This window comes from Protomyctophum parallelum (genome assembly GCF_964188405.1).
Source record: "Protomyctophum parallelum genome assembly, chromosome: 5".
In the NCBI taxonomy this organism is placed as follows: Eukaryota; Metazoa; Chordata; class Actinopteri; order Myctophiformes; family Myctophidae; genus Protomyctophum; species Protomyctophum parallelum.
This window is the reverse complement of record NC_139702.1, coordinates 25736038-25761037: the sequence shown is the minus strand read 5'-3', so window position 1 is coordinate 25761037 and position 25000 is coordinate 25736038. Positions and strand designations below refer to the sequence as shown.

General features: G+C 45.4%; 1 protein-coding gene across 1 annotated transcript in view; it reads left to right on the top strand.

The window, feature by feature from the left end:
* Positions 1-3092: 3092 nt before the first annotated feature.
* Positions 3093-25000, top strand: part of LOC310859586 (protein jagged-1a-like) — a 55960-nt gene continuing 34052 nt past the window's right edge. The window contains exons 1-4 of the mRNA XM_083766207.1: positions 3093-3140; positions 4671-4997; positions 16426-16483; positions 24321-24578. Coding sequence (XP_083622333.1) covers positions 3114-3140; positions 4671-4997; positions 16426-16483; positions 24321-24578 — 670 coding nt within the window. The 5' untranslated portion in view covers positions 3093-3113. The remainder of the gene's footprint in view (positions 3141-4670; positions 4998-16425; positions 16484-24320; positions 24579-25000) is intronic.

Sequence of the window (25000 nt, the reverse complement as noted above, 5' to 3'; positions counted from 1 at the left end):
ACAGTATACTTGATGCTCCATTGATGCCTGTTTGCAGCCAGTATACACTGACTACTTGGACCGACTGTGGCTCAGGAGGTAGAGCAGGTCGTCCAATGATCCATGGGTCGGCGGTTCGAGTCCCCGCTCCTCCTGTCTACATGCCGAAGTGTCCTTGGGCAAGACAGTGAACCCCACATTGCTCCCGATGTGCTGGTTCTGGTTGGTATACCTTGCATGGCTTCCGCCACAATCGGTGCATGAATGTGTGTGTGAACGGGTGAATGTAATGCACTGTAATGTAAAGTGCCTTGGATAAAGGCGCTATATAAATGCACCATTTACCATGTTGTATTGATGCCTGTATGCAGCCTGTATACAGTAGATATAGACTTGCTGGTCTCCAGGTTTTTCAGAAGACTTTAATTAATGCTGAACTTCTATCATTTTAAAATATTTAGCACATTGGCATTCCATTGACACTTTGCACCTTTGTGGCTCCAGTAGGTCTGTGCCTTTCTGTAGCTATAGCTTATTATGTCTGTGGCAAAAACAAACTTTGACAAACTGTCCATCACAATCTGGCACGGTCATGACAACCCCTTCTCACAATGAGTTGCAACTTTTTGCCAAAGATATTTCGGGTAGACTGGAGGGAAATGACAGACGCATGGCTAAAATGATCAATTGCGGCATATATACAGCAGCTAAAGCTCGATGCCATGTCCGTTTCGGTTTCAACTCTCCGGCCTGTAATTAAGAGGCAGACGCTAAATGGTTCTTTGTGTGTGTTTTGTGGCATATTTGACGGTATAGTGTCCATGTGTGACGCCACTTCTAAGTTCATTGTGAACTTAGTTGTGTAAACACACACCACAAAGACAGCATGCGTATTCTGTCTTATAAATATTAAGAAGGATGCATCCCGCCCACAAGCGCTATACATCTGTGGTTAATTCTCAAACATCTTTCATGTGAAGGACTCTCAAATTGATTATGTACTGTATTTGGCACCCCCGTACTAAAAGGTTTTCTGGCAATGAAGATCCCCCCCCCCCCCCCCAAGAGATACCAAATCTACAAGCCCATCTACATAAACATTTTTAAAATACAAATAATAATACAAATAAATAAAGAATCACACTCATGTGATCACATCGTACTCTAAACAAACATTAAAAGTCCATAGACTTGGCCCCAGCCAGTGACGGTCGGTACGCCATTAAAGGTCCAAGACTTGGCTGCCATATGACAATCGATGGGGAACCCAAGCCAATAGAAACTGCAGGCTTTGGCTTTCTATTCCTGGAAAGTTAACATGCTATAATGGAAGCCATTGTTCTTTTGCGGAAAATCACACCCCTGTGAAGTGAGGGGCGCTCTTACCATCATATATCATCTCATTCTGGCCAATCACAATTTGCGTCCTCACTTTTCCGTCCTCAATACGTACTTTGCTCAGCCAATAAAATCATCGGTATTCGGTGCTCAGCCAATCAAATCATCGCTACACAAAGCTGGGCATAGGATGGGCTAGCGACTAGCGTCCCTCAAAAATGAAAATAAAACGTTTGAAATCTTGCAAAAAATAGGCCTATAAACAATGATGTGGTAGGCGGGTTTCTGCCCACAGCCATCCTATGAGACACAGACCAAGGAAAGGATACAAATTGTGCCATTTTATAATGAACATTTGCGAGGAGTGAGGACCAATTAAATGGGTGATGTCGCCCTTCAACCTATTTCACTTTATTTTAATAACATCTGAGTCGATTTGTATCTTATTTTATGTTGTCTGCAGCCAAATGCATACAAGTCCTTATCCTCGACATGAAAACGTTTGAGAACTACTGAAATAGATGGTTAAAACTGTTACACATTTTAGGGGAACCCGTGGAACCTCCTCCTCGATGACCCCTGGGCTGGGGGGGTCACCGGACGGACCCCACTTTTGAGAACCAATGCGCTACACACACACACTCCACCCCCCTAACAGCATCTCCTCGCTACAACCATAGGCATAGACTGTAAAAAATATGGACAAAGCGTTCTCCGGGTCTAACATGAATGTAAAATGAAGCCAGTCAGTCCTTGTATTGTAAGTCGCCATCTTTCTAGATCCGTTTGGGCCCAGCTGGCTATTGGCTGGCCCAGACAACGAGGCGGGACTTCCCCCCTTCTTCTCCGTTGGTTTTTATTTTGACTCGAGTGGGAGGGGAATCCCGATCATAGACTGTAACGGTAGCCATGCCCCTCAGAACATACGCGACTTTATGGTAATTTTTTTAATAAATGGGACCATAATTTTCCAAAAAGAATATTATGACATTAGAAATTAGACTTTAAACTAGTGACTGGAAGCAGAAAGTATTCATGACCATGTTTATTAAGGTAATACAGTCTAGGTGAAGTTGGGCCCAAATACATGGGGGGTACATCTATATACATCTATGGGGCTATGGGTTTTTCTGGGTCCAATGACAGCGCCACAACAGGCCATTATATGAACTTTCATTACCTTAGTGGCTTCACAAAATATCTGTCTGACTGCCCCCCTGGCTACAACACTGACACTCTCCACTATTCCCTCATGAATATTAAGGACCTCCTGTGCCCCGCCCCCTCCTTGTGAACTTGTGTTGAGGCTCTCTCTCTCTCTCTCTCTCTCTCTCTTTCTCTCTCTCTCTCTCTCCAGTCCAGCAGACTAGAGCTAGCTAGAGCAGTCATTCTCAGTCTCACTCTCACAGACGAGAGACACACAGACGCACTCGTAGGTGCATTGTTGTGTTGTGGCGCACGGCCATCAGAAGAAACATAATAAGAAGAAGAGAAGACGGGACAATAACGCGACAAAAAGAACAAGGACAAGGAATAGGGGAGGTTTTTTCTTTTTCTTTCTTTCTTCTTTTTTTTTTGCACTGGAAAAGCCCAAGCTCTCTCTTTTTTGTACAAAGTGATCGTGCATGTTGTGGCCAGCGGTGGGACGGACGGACGGGCGGACGGACGGGGGTATTTAATATCTGCACGGGACGGGACGACTGGGGACTTTAGAGTCGGCCTGGGAGAGAGGAGCCGACATCATGGTCCTCCACTTCCAGAGCAGATGTGTGCTGTGTGTCGTCTCCACTCTGCACATGTTACTGCACTGCCTCTGGATACAGGTACGAGACGCGTCACACCTGGAGACAACAGAACAAAACACACACACACACACACACACACACACACACACACACACACACACACACACTCACACACACACACTCACACACACACACACACACACACACACACACACACACACACACACACACACACACACACACACACACACACACACACACACACACACACACACACCGGCCAGTGGTTTTTCGAATTTGATGTGATTTCTTCCCACAGAGAGTAGCGAAGTAGTAGGATACATGCAGTAGCCTACTTGATAGTATCTGTACTTTACTAGAGTATTTGTTATTATTATTATTGTTGTTGTTGTTGTTGTTGTTGTTTTTAAGCTTATGAATTTCACTCCACTGCATTTCTAGGAAGGGACCCCCAGCCCAAACCTACAATAATATATTCTGAGACAACCACTTGAGCCCTATTTAAAAATGGGTGGGGGGGTTTAAAAAAAACCCCACAGATTCCAAAATTATGTACAGCATTGCATTGATGCAAAAACAAAGACAATAATGCACTTCCTAATGTACTTTTAAGTAGCCTACTTTTTAAAAAGCAATTACTCTTCCAGTACTTTAACTCAAGTAAAATACAAATTTGAGTGAGCAACTTTCACTAAATATATTAGTAGTTGAGTAAATATTTGACCAGGAGTATCTTATCTATACTTTGACTGAAATACTGAGGAGTCGGCTACTTTGTCCACCACTGGATTTTACCGCCCAGGAACCTGAGCAGGCATAGTATAGCATATTACACATTCATCACTTTCAGCTAATTCAATTGATTATGAAACAAACATCACACTCTAGAAGTCTAGCCTCTCCTGTTCTCTGCAGCGTTGACACCGCTATAGCTTGATGCACAAGTAAACCACTGACTCTAAACTTACAAAATAATCTTATTTTAACTGACAAAAGTTCCCCACCCTGACAAGTTAACTAAAGCACTTGGAATTATTGTAGGAGTTGAGGCATTACATTTGGTTCCACAGATCTACAAGCTCGGCTATAATATTTGATTATTTCTTTATGCTGTACTAATGATCTTCTTACCCATTTTGGGGCGAAAACCCCTTTTGGTGTTAGCATTATGTTATGCTTTAGCTATTGAAAAATATCAGATCTACAAGCTCATAGCGCACCACCGAGTGTCGCGCTACGAGCTTGATAGGTCTGCTATTTTTGAAAAATCGAAACATAGCTTTTTCAGAAAACTGTCAGGATGTAGAAGACATTTTTAAAATCTGATCTCAGGTCAAAATGGGTACTTAAAACATTACTCTTTTGGTATTAAATTGTCACTTTACTGTCACCTGGGCTCATCCTCCGGACACTTCCAGCTGTTATAGCATTATGTTATGCTTTAGCTATTGAAAAATAGCAGATCTACAAGCTCGTAGCGCCACTCGGTGGCGCGCTATGAGCTTGTAGATCTGCTATTTTTCTGAAAAATCGAAGAACGACAGTGTATATAATCTTCTTGTCTTTGTGTGTTCCACCACCAACCAGCTGGGCTCATCCTCCGGACACTTCGAGCTGCAGATCCTGTCCATGCGCAACCTGAACGGAGAGCTGCGCTCGGGCGCCTGCTGCGACCGGCAGCCGCCGTCCCCTAGCGGCTGCGGCGGGGACGAGTGCGACACCTACTTCCGCGCGTGCCTGAAGGAGTACCAGCTGAAGGTGGTCTCGGCGGGACCCTGCAGCTTCGGCTCGGCCAGCACGCCCGTGGTGGGCGGGAATACGTTTAGCTTGCGCGGCGGCGGCGTTGGCGGCGGCGGCGGAGCGAGGAGTGACAGCAGGTCCCGCATCGTGCTGCCGTTCAGCTTCGCCTGGCCGGTGAGTCGAAAAACTTTTTTTACTATTTTAATGTGTCACGGTCGCGTCCTGAGCCCCCTCCGTTTGTCCATGATTTTCCTCTGTCTCTCCCAAGTCCTGCTCCTCTGACTCTGATTGCCCTGAGTGCCGTCACCTGTGGGGACCAGCTGAGCCAGGTTGAGTGATGACGAGCTCCAGTGACTATTTAAACTCTGCCTTGTGTTTTGTTCAGTGCTGGGTCTTAAGCAGGGGGGCAGTCAGCCAGATATTTCGTGAAGCCTCATTTGAAATCGGTAGTTCATATAATGGCCTGTTGTGGCGCTGGACTGGACCCAAAAAGCCCCATAGCTCCATAGAGGCCCATGTATTTTGGCCCAACTTCACCTAGACTGTATTACCTTAATAAACATGGTCATGAATACTTTCTTCTTCCAGTCACTAGTTTAAAGTCTCATTTCTAATGTCATAATATTCTTTTTGGAAAATTATGGTCCCATTAATTAAAAAAATTACCATAAAGTCGCGTATGTTCTGAGGGGCGTGGCTACCGTTACAGTCTATGATCGGGATTCCCCTCCCACTCAAGAGTCTTCTCCTCCCACTCGAGTCAAAATAAAAACCAACGGAGAAGAAGGGGGGAAGTCCCGCCTCGTTGTCTGGGCAGCCAATGACCAGCTGGTCCAAAACGGAGCCAGCCAATGGCCAGCTGGTACCAAACGGATCTAGAAAGATGGCGACTTACATCAGGAATTAGCATATTATTACAGGCTTCATTTTACGTTCATGTTAGACCCGACGAACGCTTTGTCCATATTTTTTACAGTCTATGGTCTTAAGTCAGTGTCAGGTTTTATGTTCAGTGTATGTACTTCTGTTATCCTATGTCATTAACCAAGTTTACTTGGTTAATGACAAGTTTATGTGATCTTCTTGTCCTGCCTTTGTTTGAGTTTCCTGCACTTGGGTCCTAACACCTGCAAACCGTGACAAAATTACCTTTTTGATTTGTTTTTGGTGCCGCGGCGGCCCTGTGCATGGCTGACCCCAGTGAGGGCCCCTATACCTATACCACAAGACATGGAATGATTGCCTGCGTTGTGAAACTGTGAAACAAAACAAATTTTCTTGCTTGCTGATGGTAACGGTGGATAATTAGACAACTGGTTCTCAAAGTGGAGTCCAGGGGGGACCCCGAGGGGGGTTTCACTACTGGTTGGATTTGGTTTCGAGGGGTTCCCGTGCTAAACGAGGATCATTTTAAACACTTATTAGGCCTATTACTATCTTTCGACTATTTGAAAATAGCCGATTTACACTTGTAGATAGATTTGCTATTAAAAAAAGAAGAAAAATAATCTCAGACAAATCTTCTCGTAAGGTGTCTCTGGCGCAAAATCTATTCAAATGGGGATCCGCTGCCAGATACACATCCACTGGCGGTTCCTGTAATGCAGTGATTCTTATTCTCAAACATTCTCATGTCAAGGAACCCCAAATGTATTATATAGTCTCTTATGGGGGGTGCTCCATAGCACATCCTTGATAGATTATTATATTTAGTAGAGAAGTCTACAGTAGTGAACCCTGATCTGAATAGTCATTCTCGTACATTCTCTCATTTGTCTATAACAATAACCCCCTCCTCAAGGACTCCTGGGGGTCTGAGAACCACTGCAGTCTTGTGTGGTACAGAGTACACAGACCTGCAGGATTCTGGGCATGTAGGGTTTTCTTTTGACTGAAGCTGTCACACTGCAAAACACGTGACTCCACACTATAGGAGTGTGTGTGTGCGTGCGTGTGCGTGCGCGCGTGTGTGTTTGTGTGTGTTGCATGCGAGCGCGCGCACCGCGCATGTTTTGTTTATCGGTTGGTTTTGGCAGTAGGGTTCTTCTTACTCTGTTGGTTTATCTTGTCAACGTGATAAGAGCATCAGTAGTAGGTTCGTTGACCTTGAACATGTATACCGGTTACCGTAGACACAAAGGACACATCATTATTGCAGGAAGTATTGTTATTATTTCTGTCTCATGAAGGTGAACATGATTGGGCGCTCGGTTCGGGTGGCTCGGGGCTATCCACCTATCCACCGAGGCACGGTGCGTCCTCTGTTTATTGGTCGTGTTCAGGAGAGGAAACCGGTTCTGTATAGTTCACCAGTGTAAACAAAATGTCATGTATACTCTGTAGTTTACACTGCTCACTGATTGGTTACAAACAAAAAAGGTCTACTGACATTATTCAACTCACTGGTTTAACCCAGCTTGGCGTCTTAGGGCGACCCCTATGGGTTCTTGAGGGGGTTCTAGAGGGTTCCCCACTCCCCAGCTAAATGATTGACAGCTGGGAACCAAATGGACCCTTTACTGACCCTTTCACAGAACCGGCGTCTACTTTTGTTTTGTTCCAGTTCTGAACCACCTTATAAGGGGGTTTTGAACCAATTCATTTACAGTGGAGACACGCTGTGAGAGTGCCACAGATGGAACCACATTGACTGTCACGGGTCCATTTGGTTCCATCTCTCGACACTCTCAGACTTAGCTAAGTTAACACTGAGGACTTTACGTTATACATGTAGAGGGGGGGTCTGTGGTCTAAATGCTTTATATCAAACTGGGGGTCGTTGAATTTAAAAAGGCTGAAGATCACTGATTCTAACCATACTGGATTAGAACAGAACAGAACAGAACTTTACATTTTATGTTAGTTTAGTTACATGGCTAAGGGACTGTATAATATAGATAAACTTAATAGAGTCATAATGAACAGTAGGCCGGGCGATGGGGCCATGGTTGTTGTTTTATTTGATAAGCTGCTCTCAATAGAAGCTGATTAGAGGCTGGTTGGTGTTGAGGTCATGTAGCATCCAGTGAGTCACATGAGGGTCCATTCATTCACACCACCAGTCGTCTGCTCAACAGGTCATTTTTAGACCTCGTCTATATACTTCATGTTATGACAGTGTGGTTCAGCCGAATAGAGTAGATCTGCAAGCTCAACGACATGTTGCCATGCCACGCGCCTTTGAGACTTTTTTGAGCAGATCTTTTGTTGCGGAAAGTGACATTGGCGTATGACAGAGCATACATTAAGGAGAACGGACAGAATCCAGCAGCCACTGTGACTGGCAGAAGGGCCACTGAAACTATAGTTGGTTCCCTGTCCTTAACCCATTTAGGCCTGACGTCGAAAAAAGAAAAAAAAACGTTCGCACTGAAAGAATATATATTCAAAGATTTGTGCCGCATTTTTACGAAAAAAAAAAAAAAGCAGACCTACAAGCTCGTAGCGCGCCACCGAGTGGCGCGCTACGAGATTGTAGGTCTGCTATTTTTCAATAGCTAAAGTATAACATAGTGCTTAGTTAAAACACCAAAAGGGGTTCCCGTTCAGAAGTTAACTTATACTCTGGCTGTACGACATATAGCTCACAGACTTGATGGAACCTATTCTGATTCCAATCTGAACATAATTACAAGAGCTTAATGTTATCAGACAGATAAACGCACGCACACACGAGTTCTCTCTCCTAATTGTCAGGAATTGGTATCCAGACCTGAAAATGCATTTTCTAGTTTAACTAAAGAGCCAGAGAGACGCAAAGACCCCCCCCCTGTTACTGAACAAACACTCTACAGCAATGATTGCCATGGGAATGTATAAAGCTATTTAACACTTACTGTAACAAAGAAAGTATCACCTTTAATGATCCCCGGGGGGTTAATGCATGGTGGATACAGTAGCAGGATACAGACAGAGATAAGACCAACAATGGAAGGAACGGCAGGGCCTGCAGGCCGCCATGCGCTGCAGGGTGCGTCTCCGCTGGTGGCGTACTAGCCTTTTTACAACGTCACTCTAAACGTGGACAATGACTGACTGGCGGGGGGACAATGGCCCGCTGTTAGAGCGGGTGCCGTAAAACACCTGTGGCTTATCTTAATGCAGCGCGTTAACACACAATGCTGCACCAGGAAATGGCTCAGTTTCAAGCTAAACGTATATACCGCAAACATTCCCGGGAACGTCGTTTTACCACCACGTAGCTAGCTGCCCCATGCATGTGAAACGCTTCCGTTTCCGACATTTGAACCACTTTAAAACGTAGTTTAAAGTCTCCCCCGGGGGCTTAAAGTTTAAAGTGTCCCCGGGTCTCCCCCAGGGGGACCTATAAGTAAGTAAAAGTAAGTAGGACCGTGGGCAGGAAGAACCTGTTCCTGTGGTGTGAGGCGGGCGGGCGGCTTGATGTCCAAGTACATCCCCCGCGGACATGACACTGGTATGACACAGGATGCTGATAGTGCCAAGCAGGGAGGCATTGGGTACCATTTTATAGCCTTTTGATATGACCCGGGCTCCCAGTCTCAGGACACTCCACTGGCCCCAAGACCACTGAGATGGGCTCTGTGTAGTCACTCTTTTACGCTCTACACAAAATCTATTTTGCAAAAAAGTATCCCGACATAATGAATTGCTGTTATGGCCGATAACCGATAACACCGACGTCGATATATGATCTCATTCTGTATTGAAAAATTATAATGATTTTGTCTATTCTGAAAAATACATGGGTGTCTGCACTGCAGGCTTTATAGGCAAGTCAGATTTAATTTAAATACCTTTAATATTGTGAGCTTGTAGATCTGTTAAAGCTGTTACTTTGGGCTTGTTCATCTGTAAAGGTCTGATTGATTAAATCGAACCGATGACGATTAATCTAAAAACAACTAGAATCGTCCGATACCGATGTGTAATCTCCCATCATCACTTGCAAAAATAGCCAATCTACAAGCTGACCATGCGTTGTAATGCAGCACGTTGGGGATCTTGTAGATCTGCTATTTTCATAACCCTGCCCTCCCCGATAGGAACACTATAGGGTTCATATCAAGTCAACAGAAGGATGACAAAACTGAAATTATCTCCATTTTAAATCTATTATAGTCCACAAAATAAAAACTAATATCAAAGTCATATACGTACATCCCAATAGCATAACAAACCATGGGTCAAATTCAGGGTTGAGCTCAAAGCAATAGAGAAAAGGTGGGTCTTTATCTGGGACAAGAGATGATTCTAGAACAGGGGTCATCGATGTGTCCATTACATATACACAGACACGTGTGTCTGTGGACACTGTGGCAAAGAGTTGGTCTTGTCCGTGACAATTCTTACATTTTTATGTTTACACGCCATTATAATGTTCTTATTTTGACTTTATGACTGTCAATGTCAATTCTCCAGGCTTTCTGCAGAAGATGTATGACACTTCCAAGTGTACAAATACAAAAGAAATGTAACCAAATGGACCCTTACGGGTTCCGTTTGTGTACACTCTCAGTTACAGACCTGTTATGGTCATTCAGAGCTCTTTATTGTGCTTCTGCTGATATTAATGTTCACTCATTTTGTATACGTGCGTGGCAAAGAAAAATGACATTTTGACAAAAATGTCCACCACAAACCAGCATGGCGATGATCACTGTTCCAGAGTCAAGAGACAACAGCAGAGAAATGTTTAAAAAAAAAGGTGCTGCGGACAGACAGCGGATCTGAGCCCGAGTTTAATTGGTGTCATGGGAGTGTGCCTGTTTCTTTGTGTCCGATCCTTGATTACAATCCTGAGGTCCGCGACAGCGTTTTATAATTTGAAAAGGGGACTTTCGGACAGAGCTGCAGTATAGATATTCATTCTGTCATTCTGGATGTTATAACCTTTGTCTTATTTTTCCTATTCTAAGGGTGTATCTTTTGTGTTTGTGTTTCACTTTTTTTTAACGTGTCATGTTTGAAATAAGACTCCCGCGTACAGAGAGAGAGAGAGAGAGAGAGACACACAGAACGCTCCAGCTGGGGCCGTTTCACAAAGAATTTGAAACCATCGGGGAAACTTTTTTTCTTTTTGTTTGTCTTTTCTTTTCTTTTTTCCGCGGGATAGGATTTTAGTCTTATCGCCTGAATTTGGGTTTTGAGTGAAGAGAAGCCAGATCTCTTGGTGGAACCAAGTGATTGGATGTTTTTTTGGGGGGGGGCTGGTTGCCTGGCAACGGGGGCTTCCTGCTGGGAAAAGGAGAACAAGGAAAGGGGGAACAGAGAGAAAGGGGGGGAGGGGGAGGGAGACAGAGAGAGGGGGGAGGGAGGGGTGTAGAGGAGGAGTGGTTTACCTGCGAGGGCCTCTGCTTAGCTGTTACTGTGGTTTCTCTATAGCCCATTCTGACCTGAGATCAGATTAAAAAAATGTCTTCTATACATCCTGACAGTTTTTCTGAAAAAGCTATGTTTCTATGTGTCAGTGGTTATTCGGTTTAAAAGAAATAGCAGACCTACAACCTCGTAATGGTGGTGGTGGTGCGCTATGAGCTTGTAGATCTGCTATTTTTCAATAGCTAAAGCATAACATAATGCTAACGTGCGAACACCAAAATGGGCTAGCACAGTTTGGATCTCAACCTTTTCTGGAGCAGGTCCCAGGGTTTTGTTTTAGTCAATGAATCGATAGTAGTCCGTCTTGGATAAGTGGAACGAACGTAGTATAGTTCCTATTTATTGGTATCAACAATGAAAACAAACAAAAAATTCAAGAAGAAAAAAAGTCATGAAATTTTTTTTTACATATACTTTTAATATTGTATTTCCCAATTATTTGGGGGCCCACTTGTATTATCCTAACAGACGACCAGTCACCACCAGTATAGGAACCCCGGCCCACAGGTTGAACCAATGCTGTTCTGGGGGTCAGCGTTTCTGAAAAGGCTTCAGGCTATGAAGACTTGCATGTCTCACAGACGATGAATACTTACGTTACTGATCTCGTCTCAGACCGATGCGCTGCTTAGACCGTTAGTTGCATTGTCAAGGACGAAACCCCTTTTTTTACAAAGTCCCCACGTGAAACCTTTAATGTTATTTTTCTCCTGCAGGCTTTTCTTGCCTTTGTTGATAGTCCACACAGCGTAGAGAGACACTGCACGAAACAGGGAGAGAGAGAGAGAGTTGGGGAGTGACATGCACCGAAAGGTTGTCAGGCATCAGAGCCAGTATGCAGAAACATGGCTATTGGCGTTCCCCCGAGTCCCTAAAAACACTCTTGCAAAGTGGATATTGTTTTATGAGCAGGTATACACTGTGCATGATGTACATTATGTTTTCAGTATATCTTCGCCGAGAAAACCCTTTTCATCTCCAATATCCCAACTTTGTGTTACTTTTATCGTAAATGAACGCCGACTTGATCAAAATGAGCAGATCTGCAAGCTCGATTTTGAGCTGTTGCATGCATGGCATTCATCTTAAACTCCTGGAGGCCAGACAACTGCTGAGTTGTTCTGGAAGACATTCGTCTCTCTCGTCCTCATCTACATTCAGCGGCCGCTGTGGCTTCCCACCCGGGGGCGACCAGATGAAGACAAAACTATGTCGGTCGGCCGGTCTCCCGACACCCCGAGCTGTCGGATATGGCTCCGCTCGTCCTTTATAGCGTCCAGCCAGTGGATGTGGTTAGATTCCACTTCAGGACACCCCAATCGTGTTGTCACTTTACATATTGGTCCTTTTTTTTCAGGTTCTTTGAGAAATTGCTTGTTAACCCATTTTGCGCGGGAACCCCTTTTGGTGTCAGCATCATCATGTTATGCTTTAGCTATTGAAAAATAGCAGATCTACAAGCTCATAGCGCGCCACCGAGTGGCGCGCTACGAGCTTGTAGGTCTGCTATTTTTGAAAAATCGAAGAGCGCCTGACATAGAAGACATTTTTAGAATCTGATTTCAGGACAGAATGGAAAACTGTCAGGATGTAGAAGACATTGTTAGAATCTGATCTCAGGTCAGAATTGGTTAAAGTCACACCGACCTCGTTATATCTGCCAACCCCCGAGAAGACAAGAATGGCTGACGACGACTCTTCACAGCGATGCGGTTGCATGATGACAGTCCACGTGTACAGTGTTCAGTGTTCAGTGTACAGATACTGGCAACGCGGCGCAACGTCTTCGCTCCATTCCACCAAAACCACCGCATCGTTCTGAACGTGTGCCACCTCGCTCTGTTCCTTACGACGCTTTGTCAAGCAAACACCTTTTTTTACACCGTTTTCTCTGGTTCTTGTGTTCTTCTTTGTTTGTTTGTGTGTGTGTGTGTGTGTGTGTGTGTGTGTTGGTTTGTTTGCTTGTTTGTTTGTTTGTTTCTTTCCTTCTTTCTTTGTGTGTTTTTTTAACCCATTTTGGGGCGGGAACCCCTTTTGGTGTAAGCATTATGTTATGCTTTAGATATTGAAAAATAGCAGATCTACAAGCTCACTACGAGCTTGTAGGTCTGCTCTTTTTTTTTAAATCAAAGAACGACATATAAACATGGCTTTTTCAGAAAACTGTCAGGATGTAGAAGACATTTTTAGAATCTGATCTCAGGTCAAAATGGGTATCTCTCCTCCTCTTTCATGCGTTCTCTGCTTTTCTTTACACCTTTCTTAACCCGACTATTTCTGACCTTCTGTGTCTTTCTTCACTCTCTCCCTCTGTCTCAGTTATAGCTTTCACTTTCTCACTCTCTATTCCCCCCCCCCCCCCCCCCTCTCTCTCGCTGTCTCTCTCTCTGTGTCTCTCGTCCGCTGGTTGCCCCCCCCCCCCAGACAGACAACAGAGTCAGTATCAGCTTATAATATTATCGGGAGATGGAACAATGCCGGTTGGCTCCGGGCTGAGCTGGGGGCTGGATTATACCAGACAATACGTGGCTCCATGGGGGAGCCCACAGGAAGCCGATGGAGGGATGATGGAGGTCAGAGCCTGGTGTGGTTGGTCGGTTACCCCGACCCCCCCACCCCCCACCCACCCACCAACATAACACTGTACGTCACCCCCACGTAATGTGCTGAGGTTGTCGTTGTTCTGGAGCGTGACGTGAAGACTTAAACTCACGTCATTGTGGGGATTATGATCGGCATCGAGCAAGCAGCGTACACATGCTGTATATGCACGTGCACACACGCACACATCGTGCCAATATGTTTTCACACCTTTTATTTTTGAGCCCCTCCTATATGCCCAGCTTTGAGGGTTTGTGTGAACATATATTAAACATTGGCTGATGATTTGGCTGTACATGTTGAGGATGTACATATTGAGGATGAAAGTGAAGACGCCGCAAAAGCGATTGGCCTGCTGGGCTTTCATGTGGTCCCATCGGCCCGGTTCTGGAGGAACCCGCATGCGGTCTGCCTCGCCTCTCCTGAGTCTCCTCTCCACTCCTCGGGGGAGGACAGACAAATCTCCCTCTCTCTCCCTCCCTCTCTCCCTCTCTCTCTCTCTCTCTCTCTCTCCTCCAGACCCATGTCCAGACATGTTCCCTCATATACACCTATTTCCCCGCTCCTCCCCTCCAGCGAGTGAAAGCTGCCTCTGACCTCCTCCTGCTCCTCATAACTAAATAAATGAATAGGAGAAATATTGCGTTCTTCTTCGGGGGGGAGTGATAATCATGGAGCTCTAATAGATACTTTCATGATGTAGCAGCCGTCTAATTACAGGCACGCGGCTACAGCGGCTGGTGCCACTAAAGCTATAAATTACCTGTATTGTCTGGAGCTCTGAGGAGTTAGCTGAGTTAAAGCTGACTCATCCAAAAACTATAGCACACCTCCTCTCTCCTCTCCTCTCCTCTCCTCTCCTCTCCTCTCCTCTCCTCTCCTCTCCTCTCCTCTCCTCTCCTCTCCTCTCCTCTCCTCTCCTCTCCTCTCCTCTCCTCTCCTCTCCTCTCCTCTCCTCTCCTCTCCTCTCCTCTCCTCTCCTCTCTTCTTATACTACAAAGTAGTTCATGTGTGATTGTTGGTAAATTAGAATCAAGGATTAAGTGCTAACACGCACAGCACACACACACACACACACACACACACACACACACACACACACACACACACACACACACACACACACACACACACACACACACACACACATACACACACACACACACACACACACACACACACACACACGCTCAAACACTATAATGGTGCGTGAGCACAATCTACTTCAGATGATACATTCTAGCAAGAATGTATGACTCTCTGTCTCTCTATCATGACATTCGATAGTGGTGAGAACGATGGTGCCCTTAAGAGAGACAAAGAGCTTAAAAGAGGTGCCGAAATAATGGAGTATACAAATGCACGCTCACACACACACACACACACACACACACACACAGAAACACACCAGGCCTCTAAGAATGGACGTGTAACATAAATGTTTATCATGTCTTATACTGTTCGCTTGTTCAAGAGTATAGTACTAAGTACAATGACCACACAAGCACATAATCAACAGGTTGGTGTGCAGGCTCTAGAGTAAACTATAGGGATGAACTTTCTCCACCACGCTGTTTCTGTTTTATTGGATTCTTGGCCATGTGAGGGAGCGCTGCATCTCTCCCTGCACTGTGTCTGATGTCCAGACTGAATGCAAACCTTACATAATATGCAGGGTTGAACAGTGTGTGTGTGTGTGTGTGTGTGTGTGTGTGTGTGTGTGTGTGTGTGTGTGTGTGTGTGTGTGTGTGTGTGTGTGTGTGTGTGTGTGTGTGTGTGTGTATGTGTGTATGTGTGTGTGTGTGTGTGTGTGTGTCAGGGTGACTCTTTGGAGATAAATGGTCACTGAGTATTGTATCGTGCATGAGCTTTTGTGTGTGAGTGAGTGTGTGTGTGTACAGTAATGGTACATACATGTATGTGTGTGTATAAGTATGTGTAATTGAAAACTACATCAAAGAGTATACACATACCTTTACATAAATGTCTGAAGATGCTTTCTGGTCTATATGCTGACGATCATTATTACCAACAAATAGATCAACTTTACCGAGTGTATATCAGAACAATCACGACAGTGAAGCGGGGCGAAGGATGTACATGATTGATGATTGATGATGATTGTTTATTCATTTCCGTGTCATGCACACCTTGTGCCCGACCCTCATGGGTTCATAAGACACCATTTCACAGTTGCAATTACAGCATGTTTTACATTACATAATTTATGCATTTACAGCATGTTTACATTACATAATTCATTATATCACACCTCAGATTTATACAGAGTATACTATGTCTTCTTTCCCAAAGCTTTGACAGATAAAACCTGCTACGACGAAAGTCCCTTTGGCAAAACATAATCTCCATTTTTACATAGTCATTTAAATCCAGGAAATCCCCACATATAGATCTTATTAACCAGAATATCCCTTATGTCATCGTATTTAGAGCAGTAAAACAAAAAGTGAACTTCATTTTCAATTTCATCTATAGATCACAGAACAGACAATGTCTCTCGTCTTCGGGCGTGGGGGGGGGGGGGGGGGGCATTAGTCGTAATGAATTAACAGAACAGGTTCCGGTGGGATGTTGTTATTCTAATCTCCTCTGTGTTCTCTCTCTCTTCCTATTGGTTCAGAGGGCGTACACGTTGATCGTGGAGGCGCTGGACTTCAACAACGACTCGTCCATTGGCCGTGAGTATCCATCCTCCATCAAACCTGGAAGCACTGCATGGGCCCCCTGCCGAGAAATACGTACCCAGATTGTTAAGCCATTTTTGCGGGTGGGAAGAACCCCTTTTGGTGTTTTAAGCATTGTGTTATGCTTTTAGCTGTTGTCAAATAGCAGATCTACAAGCTCATATAGCCGCGCTATGAACTTGTAGGTCTGCTATTTTTTGAAAAATGGTGAAAATGTGGCGCAGATCTTTGAATATATTCTTTCAGAGCGAACAATTTTTAACTCAAATCTTTGCTTCTGGGGGCGTCCCTGGAACAACATATTTTCAGATGGGGGTCGGTGGCATATTACATATGATTTTTGGGGTCCTTGACATGAAATATTGAGCACCACTGATACAGAAACTGTCAGAATTTAGAAGATTTCTTTTTTCGACGTCAGGCCTAAATGGGTTAATTTAGGAAGATACACCATCGCGATTGGAGCCACTTAGAGGCGACGTCCTATGATCACTGATCCCACGAGAGCGTGGTGCCGGGACAAAGAAAGGTCCATAATAAAGTTTCTCCTGATTTGTCTCTCTGAAAAAAAAAATCTATTTTAGTATGAAAATCTTGGGAATATCGTTTGGCTTGTTGTGACGATCGGATCCTATATATTTTAGTTCAGTGACCGTGGAGCTGAAGAATGATTCAGAAGCTGTGTTCACACAGGAAGAATTCATTGATTGATACCTGGCAGTCAATGTGTTTTTACTGTGTCATGGATCCTTTGTTGTTGTTGTTTTTTTTTTTTACCTATGATGATATTGAATTATGTTGTTATTGTTCATGTTCATTGTTCAATGGGCCTAAATGGAAACAATACAAGGATTCATGTTGGTGCTATCCCTTTTGGACTGAGTGTTTGACTGTATACATTCAGTCTAATAAACCATTCAGTCAATTTCGCAAAAAAACACAAAAAGTTAAAAACATGAAGATAAGAGGTTTCTGGCCCGACAGGCAAGTATAGTCATGCTGATATATAACTATACATCAAGGTCTTATTATTATGTAACGGCTATCATGTTATCAATGTTTTATAATGGCTAATAACAAGCCCTGCATGGTCTCTCAAACCATGACAGCTCACACTATATGTATGTTTTGACATAGATGTGGCAGGAGTTCATAACAATATCGTCCCATTCAGAAAAGACAAGCGGTTGTAAAAGCGAGTGTGTGTGGGGTGGGGGGGGGGGGGGGGGGGAGGCAGTCCCCCCCCCCTGAGCTTCTGTTTGTTTTCAGATGGAGTGTTGGCTGTGTGTTGTATTTGTCGTCCCACGGGGAACCATTATAGGCCCCGTGTGAAATGGGCCCTGCAGGGGTGAGCTGAACGTTAGCCCTGCAGGTGTGCACGAGAGGAGAGAGAGGGAGAGGAGTATAGTGGGAGAGAGATGGAGAGGACAGTGTAGTGGAGTATGGGAGAGGAGGAGTGGAGAGGAGTAGTGGGAGAGAGATGGAGAGGACAGTGTAGCTAGTGGAGTGTGGGAGAGGAGGAGGGGAGTGGAGGAGGAGGAGATGGAGATGACAGTGTAGTTAGTGGAGTATGGGAGAGGAGGAGGGGAGAGGAGGAGGAGGAGGAGATGACAGTGTAGTGGAGGAGGGGAGAGGGGGAGGAGGAGGAGGAGGAGAAGGAGATGACAGTGTAGTTAGTGGAGTATGGGAGAGGAGGAGGGCAGAGGAGGAGGAGGAGATGACAGTGTAGTTAGTGGAGTATGGGAGAGGAGGAGGAGAGAGGAGGAGATGGAGATGACAGTGTAGTGGAGGAGGGGAGAGGAGGAGGAGAGAGGAGGAGATGGAGATGACAGTGTAGTTAGTGGAGTATGGGAGAGGAGGAGGAGAGAGGAGGAGATGGAGATGACAGTGTAGTGGAGGAGGGGAGAGGAGGAGGAGATGGAGATGACAGTGTAGTTAGTGGAGTATGGAGAGGAGGAGGAGGAGATGACAGTGTAGTGGAGGAGGAGGAGGAGATGGAGATGACAGTGTAGTGGAGGAGGAGGAGGAGGAGGAGGAGATGGAGATGACAGTGTAGTTAGTGGAGTATGGGAGAGGAGGAGGAGAGAGGAGGAGATGGAGATGACAGTGTAGTGGAGGAGGGGAGAGGAGGAGGAGGAGATGGAGATGACAGTGTAGTTAGTGGAGTATGGAGAGGAGGAGGAGGAGGAGGAGATGACAGTGTAGTGGAGGAGGGGAGAGGAGGAGGAGGAGGAGGAGGATATGACAGTGTAGTGGAGGAGGGGAGAACAGGAGGGGAGAGGAGGAGGAGATGACAGTGTAATGGAGGAGGAGGGGAGAGGAGGAGGAGGAGATGGAGATGACAGTGTAGTTAGTGGAGTATGGGAGAGGAGGAGGAGAGAGGAGGAGATGGAGATGACAGTGTAGTGGAGGAGGGGAGAGGAGGAGGAGGAGATGGAGATGACAGTGTAGTTAGTGGAGTATGGAGAGGAGGAGGAGGAGGAGGAGATGACAGTGTAGTTAGTGGAGTATGGAGAGGAGGAGGAGGAGGAGGAGGATATGACAGTGTAGTGGAGGAGGGGAGAACAGGAGGGGAGAGGAGGAGGAGATGACAGTGTAATGGAGGAGGAGGGGAGAGGAGGAGGAGGAGATGGAGATGACAGTGTAGTTAGTGGAGTATGGAGAGGAGGAGGAGGAGATGGAGATGACAGTGTAGTGGAGGAGGGGAGAGGAGGAGGAGGGGATGGAGATGACAGTGTAGTTAGTGGAGTATGGAGAGGAGGAGGAGGAGAGGAGGAGGAGATGGAGATGACAGTGTAGTGGAGGAGGGGAGAGGAGGAGGAGAAGATGGAGATGACAGTATAGTGGAGGAGGGGAGAACAGGAGGGGAGAGGAGGAGGAGGAGATGACAGTGTAATGGAGGAGGGGAGAGGAGAGGAGTAGGGGAGGGGAGAGGAGGAGGAGGGGAGTGGAGGAGGAGCAGATGGAGAGGACAGTGTAGCTAGTGCAGTATGGGAGAGTAGGAGGAGGGGAGTGGAGGAGAGGGAGTGGTGATAGGGTTTGAAATGAATCACTGGATCTATACCAGGGCAGTATAGTGATTACAAATCCTGTTACACCTGTATACTGTAACTGTGTTAAAAACCCATTTTGGGCGGGAACCCCTTTTGGTGTTAGCATTATGTTATGCTTTAGCTATTGAAAAATAGCAGATATACGAGCTTTAGGTCTCGTCTATTTTTGAAAAATCGTTAAAATGTGGCGCAAATCATTGAATATATATTTCAGAGCGAACATTTTAAACTAAAATATTGGCTTCTGGGGGGGGTCCCTGGAACTACATATTTTGAGATGGGGGTCCGTGGCCCAATAGAGATAATTCTGGGGGTCGTTGACATGAAAAAGGTTGAGCACCACTGACATAGAAACATGGGTTTTTCAGAAAACCGTCAGGATGTAGAAGACGTTTTTAGAATCTGGTCTCAGGCCTAAATGGGTTAACATGTGCATACTGTACTGTATACGGTACTGTACATCTGAATAGGACGGGGTATAGTCTATGTTAACCTCACGTCACCAGGCAATTCCACCTCAGATCTATGTTACTGTATTTGAACATCAGTCATACTCACATAATGCTGCTGGTACTCGGAGAGCCAATTATGTTCTGGAGTGGTATAGGCCTACTCAGTCTGAAAAGGTTGAGAACCACTGCTTGTATTAGCCCATTCTGACCTGAGATCAGATTCATACGAGGTTTCCACTGGACACACACTGGTCTGATTAACCCATTCTGACCTGAGATCAGATTCTAAAAATGTCAGTCGTTCTTCGATTTTTCAAATAGCTAAAGCATAACATGATGCTAACACCAAAATGGGTTCCCGCCCAGAATGGGTTAGTAAAGGTGGATTTACATTTGCGTGATTCATCACATCACAGTTTTGAAACCAATTCTGGCGAGGCCATGTTATAAGATGAGGGTTACAGTCGGCTTTGCACAGAAACGTCCGGTAAAAAGTAGTTTTTTACACAAGTAATTGTACTTCTACTTAAATACAGAATGTGAGTGCTTTTCCCATCTCTGCTTTTTCATTACTACTTTTTTCCCTTCTTGTCTCGACACAGAATTGTACTGAAACAAATGTGCATAATGTGATTTATAGATATAGCACGTTGACATTAGACAGATGCCATAGGTTAATTGTTTACCCGGCATCCTATAGTTTCAAATGTACATAATGTCATTTAAATTAGCATGTTGTTATGATGAGGTCCATTGTTTACATTATATCCTACTTACTTTGAAGCACTACAACTACATTGTTCACTCTGCCCTCTACTTATGTCACAATTATTTACCCTGTTGTTTATTGGCTATAGAGTTCCTGCTTACTCGGCTCATTCCGACTCCACACTTGTAATTAGCTCCGGATAAGAGCGTAGTGCTAAATGCCTACAAATTGTAAATTGCTCTGGATTTTCTCAATTACTGCAGCTGAGTGGGGTTGAACGCACACGACTGCTCGTTTAGTAAATAAGTAAAGAGCCTTGCCGAGCCCATGTGTGTGTCCTGTTTCTGTAGCGTGAGGCAGCTTGCTATAAAGTACACCCACCTGGACATGAAGGAATTTCCCCCCCAACTGTAGGTGCCGTGTCATTAGTCAGAAGGTTCATTGTTCCGAAATTACTATCCCTATCTCTAACCCTAACCTAAACCTAACCGCAAGCACGGGAGCAGTGCATGTTCGGACTAACGGGACTTCGGATCTATGGGCAGTTTCCCAACTGTAACTGTGTTAAAACCCATTCTGAACGGGAACCCCTTTTGGTGTTAGCATTATGTTATGCTTTAGCTATTGAAAAATATCAGATCTACAAGCTCATAGCGCGCCACCGAGTGGCGCGCTATGAGCTTGTAGGTCTGCTATTTTCGAAAAATCGTTAAAATGTGGCGCAAATCATTGAATACATATTTCAGAGCGAACCTTTTTTTTTTTTAAGATATTTCTTGCGGCTTACGCCTTTTATTGGTTTTTTGAAGGGACAGACAGTAGGCTGACAGGAAACGGGAGAGAGATGGGGGAAGACATGCAGTAAAGGCCGTGTCGGGCTCGGGAGTCGAACCCGCGGCACACTGCGACTGGATTACCAGTCGGGTGCCCAGACGGTGATGCCACCGCCTGGGCAGAGCGAACATTTTTAACTAAAATATTTGCTTGCCGAGCCCATGTGTGTCCCCTGTTTCTGTAGCGTGAGGCAGCTTGCTATAAGTACACCCACCTGGACATGACACTACTCGGTCAAAGGAATTCCCCCCACAATACTGACTGCCATTATTATAGTCTTTGTTATGGTATTGTTGTTACGGTATTATGACCCCGGGCCGAGGAGTTGAACCCCGACCTCGCAGTCGGACGCTCTAATCTAACCACAACGTTAGAGTCCTGAGCTGGCTTTATTTCCTGATTATTAATTGCATTCACCTATGGGTATCAGTGAGGTCTAAATCTAGCCCCCCTGATGAAACATCTGGGATGAGATGTCATCAGCAGTGGAACGGAGAAGCTATAAAAGTGGTAATTTCAAAAAAACAAAGTTACGATACTGTATGCAGAGTTTCGCAGAGTCATGAGTTACGGTTCCAACATCTCAGACAGGTGTTGCCTTGACAGCCGCAGCAGTATTCACCATTCCAGTGTGAGGTTTAAATATTTGAAACTGTCGAGTAGGGGGAGAAGAGAGTAGACGCGGCTCCTTTTTTCTGAGAGGTCAGCTCACGTCTTTCTTTTTCATACGTAGCTGCGCTTCGGTGCCGACTGCCGAGAGGTCAGCTTTTCTTTTTTTTCCTTTTCTTTTCTTTCTTTTTTCAAATCTGCTATATCGGTGCCATTTCTTACACCCCATTTCCTTCCCCCCCCCCCCCCTGTGTACGCCGTTGTGCGATATATGAACGGTCACAGTTTGCTCCCAGATTGATTATTTTTATTCCCTCCTCTCTGGGGGATTCCATTTTCTGACTGTTTGTTTTGTTGTTGGCGAAAGCCCTCCATAATTTTGGTCCCTCCCGGGGAAGGGGGGGAGGGGGGAGGGGAGCAGCCTGGAGCCCTGGCGTCACCTCAGCCCGACCACGCTTATGCACCCCGCTGGCGAAATACCGCACCACCACTCGGGATTTCTTTGCACTACGACTTGCGAGCCAAGCTCAGCCTCCTACAGCGACTACAAACTGACACTGTCCTAACAAATACACCCCCCCCCCCCCGCTCTCCCCTAGCCCCCCCACACCCACCCCCTGGCCCTTCTCTGACACCGCGGCACGGAGGGTAAACAGAACGACGGAGCGTACTTCTCTGTTTGTCTTTGAGTCGCTTGGACAAAAGCTTGAGAGATGTCCAGTAGTGGACGGTTCGCCTGTGTATGTCCACAAGACCACTCTGTGCCCCCCACCCCACCCCACCCTAGCCTGTATGTCCACAAGACCACTCTGTGCCCCCCACCCACCCCACCCTAGCCTGTGTAGCCAAGTGCATTTTTGTCAAATAGTGTACTTAAGTTAACCCATTTAGGCCTGACGTCGGAAAAAAAAAAACCTCATGTTTCTACATCAGTGGTTCTCAATATTTCATGTCAAGGACCCCCACAGATATATGAAATTGGCCGCCGACCCAAATCTGAAAATGTGTTGTTTCAGGGACCCCTCCCAGAAGCAAAGATTTTAGTTAAAAACGTTTGAAAAAAACCGAATATATATATTCAAAGCTTTGCATCACGTGTTCATGATTTTTCAAAAATAGCAAGTCTACAATAGCAAACATGAACTCTAGTTCAATAAACGACGTTATGGAATGTATCACACAATTCCATCACAACAACAAGGTAAATAGTCACATAAGAAGACTGCAGACAAGACTGTACAAAGAAACTAGAATACCAGGTAAATAATGAACTTGGCATTTGTCAAAACCAAATTTTTTCAATGTCAGGTCCGTCCGGGGACCTCGAGGTGTCCAAATGGACCCCATAATGGGTCTGTAAGGCCTCACTCACACCTTTCGATCTAGCATACAACATTGAGGCATGCTAGATGTAAACAAAGGGTAAGTGTCATGGCCGCCCCAATGCATTTCCAATGGAAGTCACATGGTTTGACACAACATTTTTGTTGTACGGCTTTCGGCTGTGTTTCGACTGCCCCCCTCCCCCTCATACAACACAAATGTTGCGTCAAACCATGTGACATTGGAAATGCATTGCGAGCTTGCATCAGTAAACAAGTCTCATGCATCAGCTATACATCAATCTGTAGTGAAGGTGTCAGTCAGGCCTAACTCTGAGTAAAAACAAAAAAACAAGAACCAGTGGTTCAAACAACATGCTATATCTAAATAACATCAGTGGTCAATAGGTCTAGTCACTAGACTTAGACCAATAGACCTAGTCGACTAATATTGTGCCATTGATTGTGTTCTTATTTGGACTACCAGCGTTTCAGAGTCAAAGTCAAAGTCAGGTCAAGCACATTTATTTGTATAGCAACATTTCATACGACAAACGCAGACTCAATGTGCTCATGTAAAATAAACCCCTTTTGGTGTTAGCATTATGTTTAGCTATTGAAAAATAGCAGACCCTACGAGCTCGTAGCGCGCCACCAAGTGGCACGCTACGAGCTTGTAGGGTCTGCTATTTTTGAAAAATCGTGAAAATGCCGCACAAATCTTTCAATATATTCTCTCAGAGCGAACGCTTTTTTTTGTAATCTCGACGTCGGGCCTAAATGTCATTAGATGAAGAGGAACACAACAACAGCGTCATTGTGTGCTGTGTGCTGTGTGTGGTTGGTTCACAGACGTGGGCGGCGAGGCCATCGCCAGGGCCGTCCAGTCGGGCATGCTGAACCCGGACCGGCGCTGGCAGAGCTTCCGCCACAACGGGCCGGCGGCGCAGTTCGAGTACCAGGTGCGCGTCAGCTGCGATGAGCACTACTACGGCTTCGGTTGCAACAAGTTCTGCCGGCCGCGCCACGACTTCTTCGGACACTACGAGTGCGACCACAACGGCAACAAGACCTGCCTGGACGGCTGGGCCGGGCCAGAGTGTAGCACCGGTGAGTCTTTGTCTTTTGTCTTTTGTCTTTGTCCTTGTCTTGTCTTGTCTTGTCTTTGTCCTTGTCTTGTCTTGTCTTGTCTTGTCTTGTCTTGTCTTGTCTTGTCTTGTCTTGTCTTGTCTTGTCTTGTCTTGTCTTGTCTGTCTCGTAGAGCTCGTAGCACGCCACTCGGAGCTCGTAGGTCTGCTATTTTTGAAAAGTCGTGAAAATGCGGCGCAAATCTTTGAATATATATTCTTTCAGGAGACTTAATTTATTGTATTCGACGTCAGGCCTAAATGGGGGGTTCACCCAGGGCTCAGTCTTTAGGTCTGCTTGTATTTCCATTTACACCAAAACAGCCGACCTGCAGGCTCAGATCTAGCCTGGTTAAACCCCTCCCCATGAAGTAGGCTATGTCAGAGCTTCCCAAAGTGGGGTCC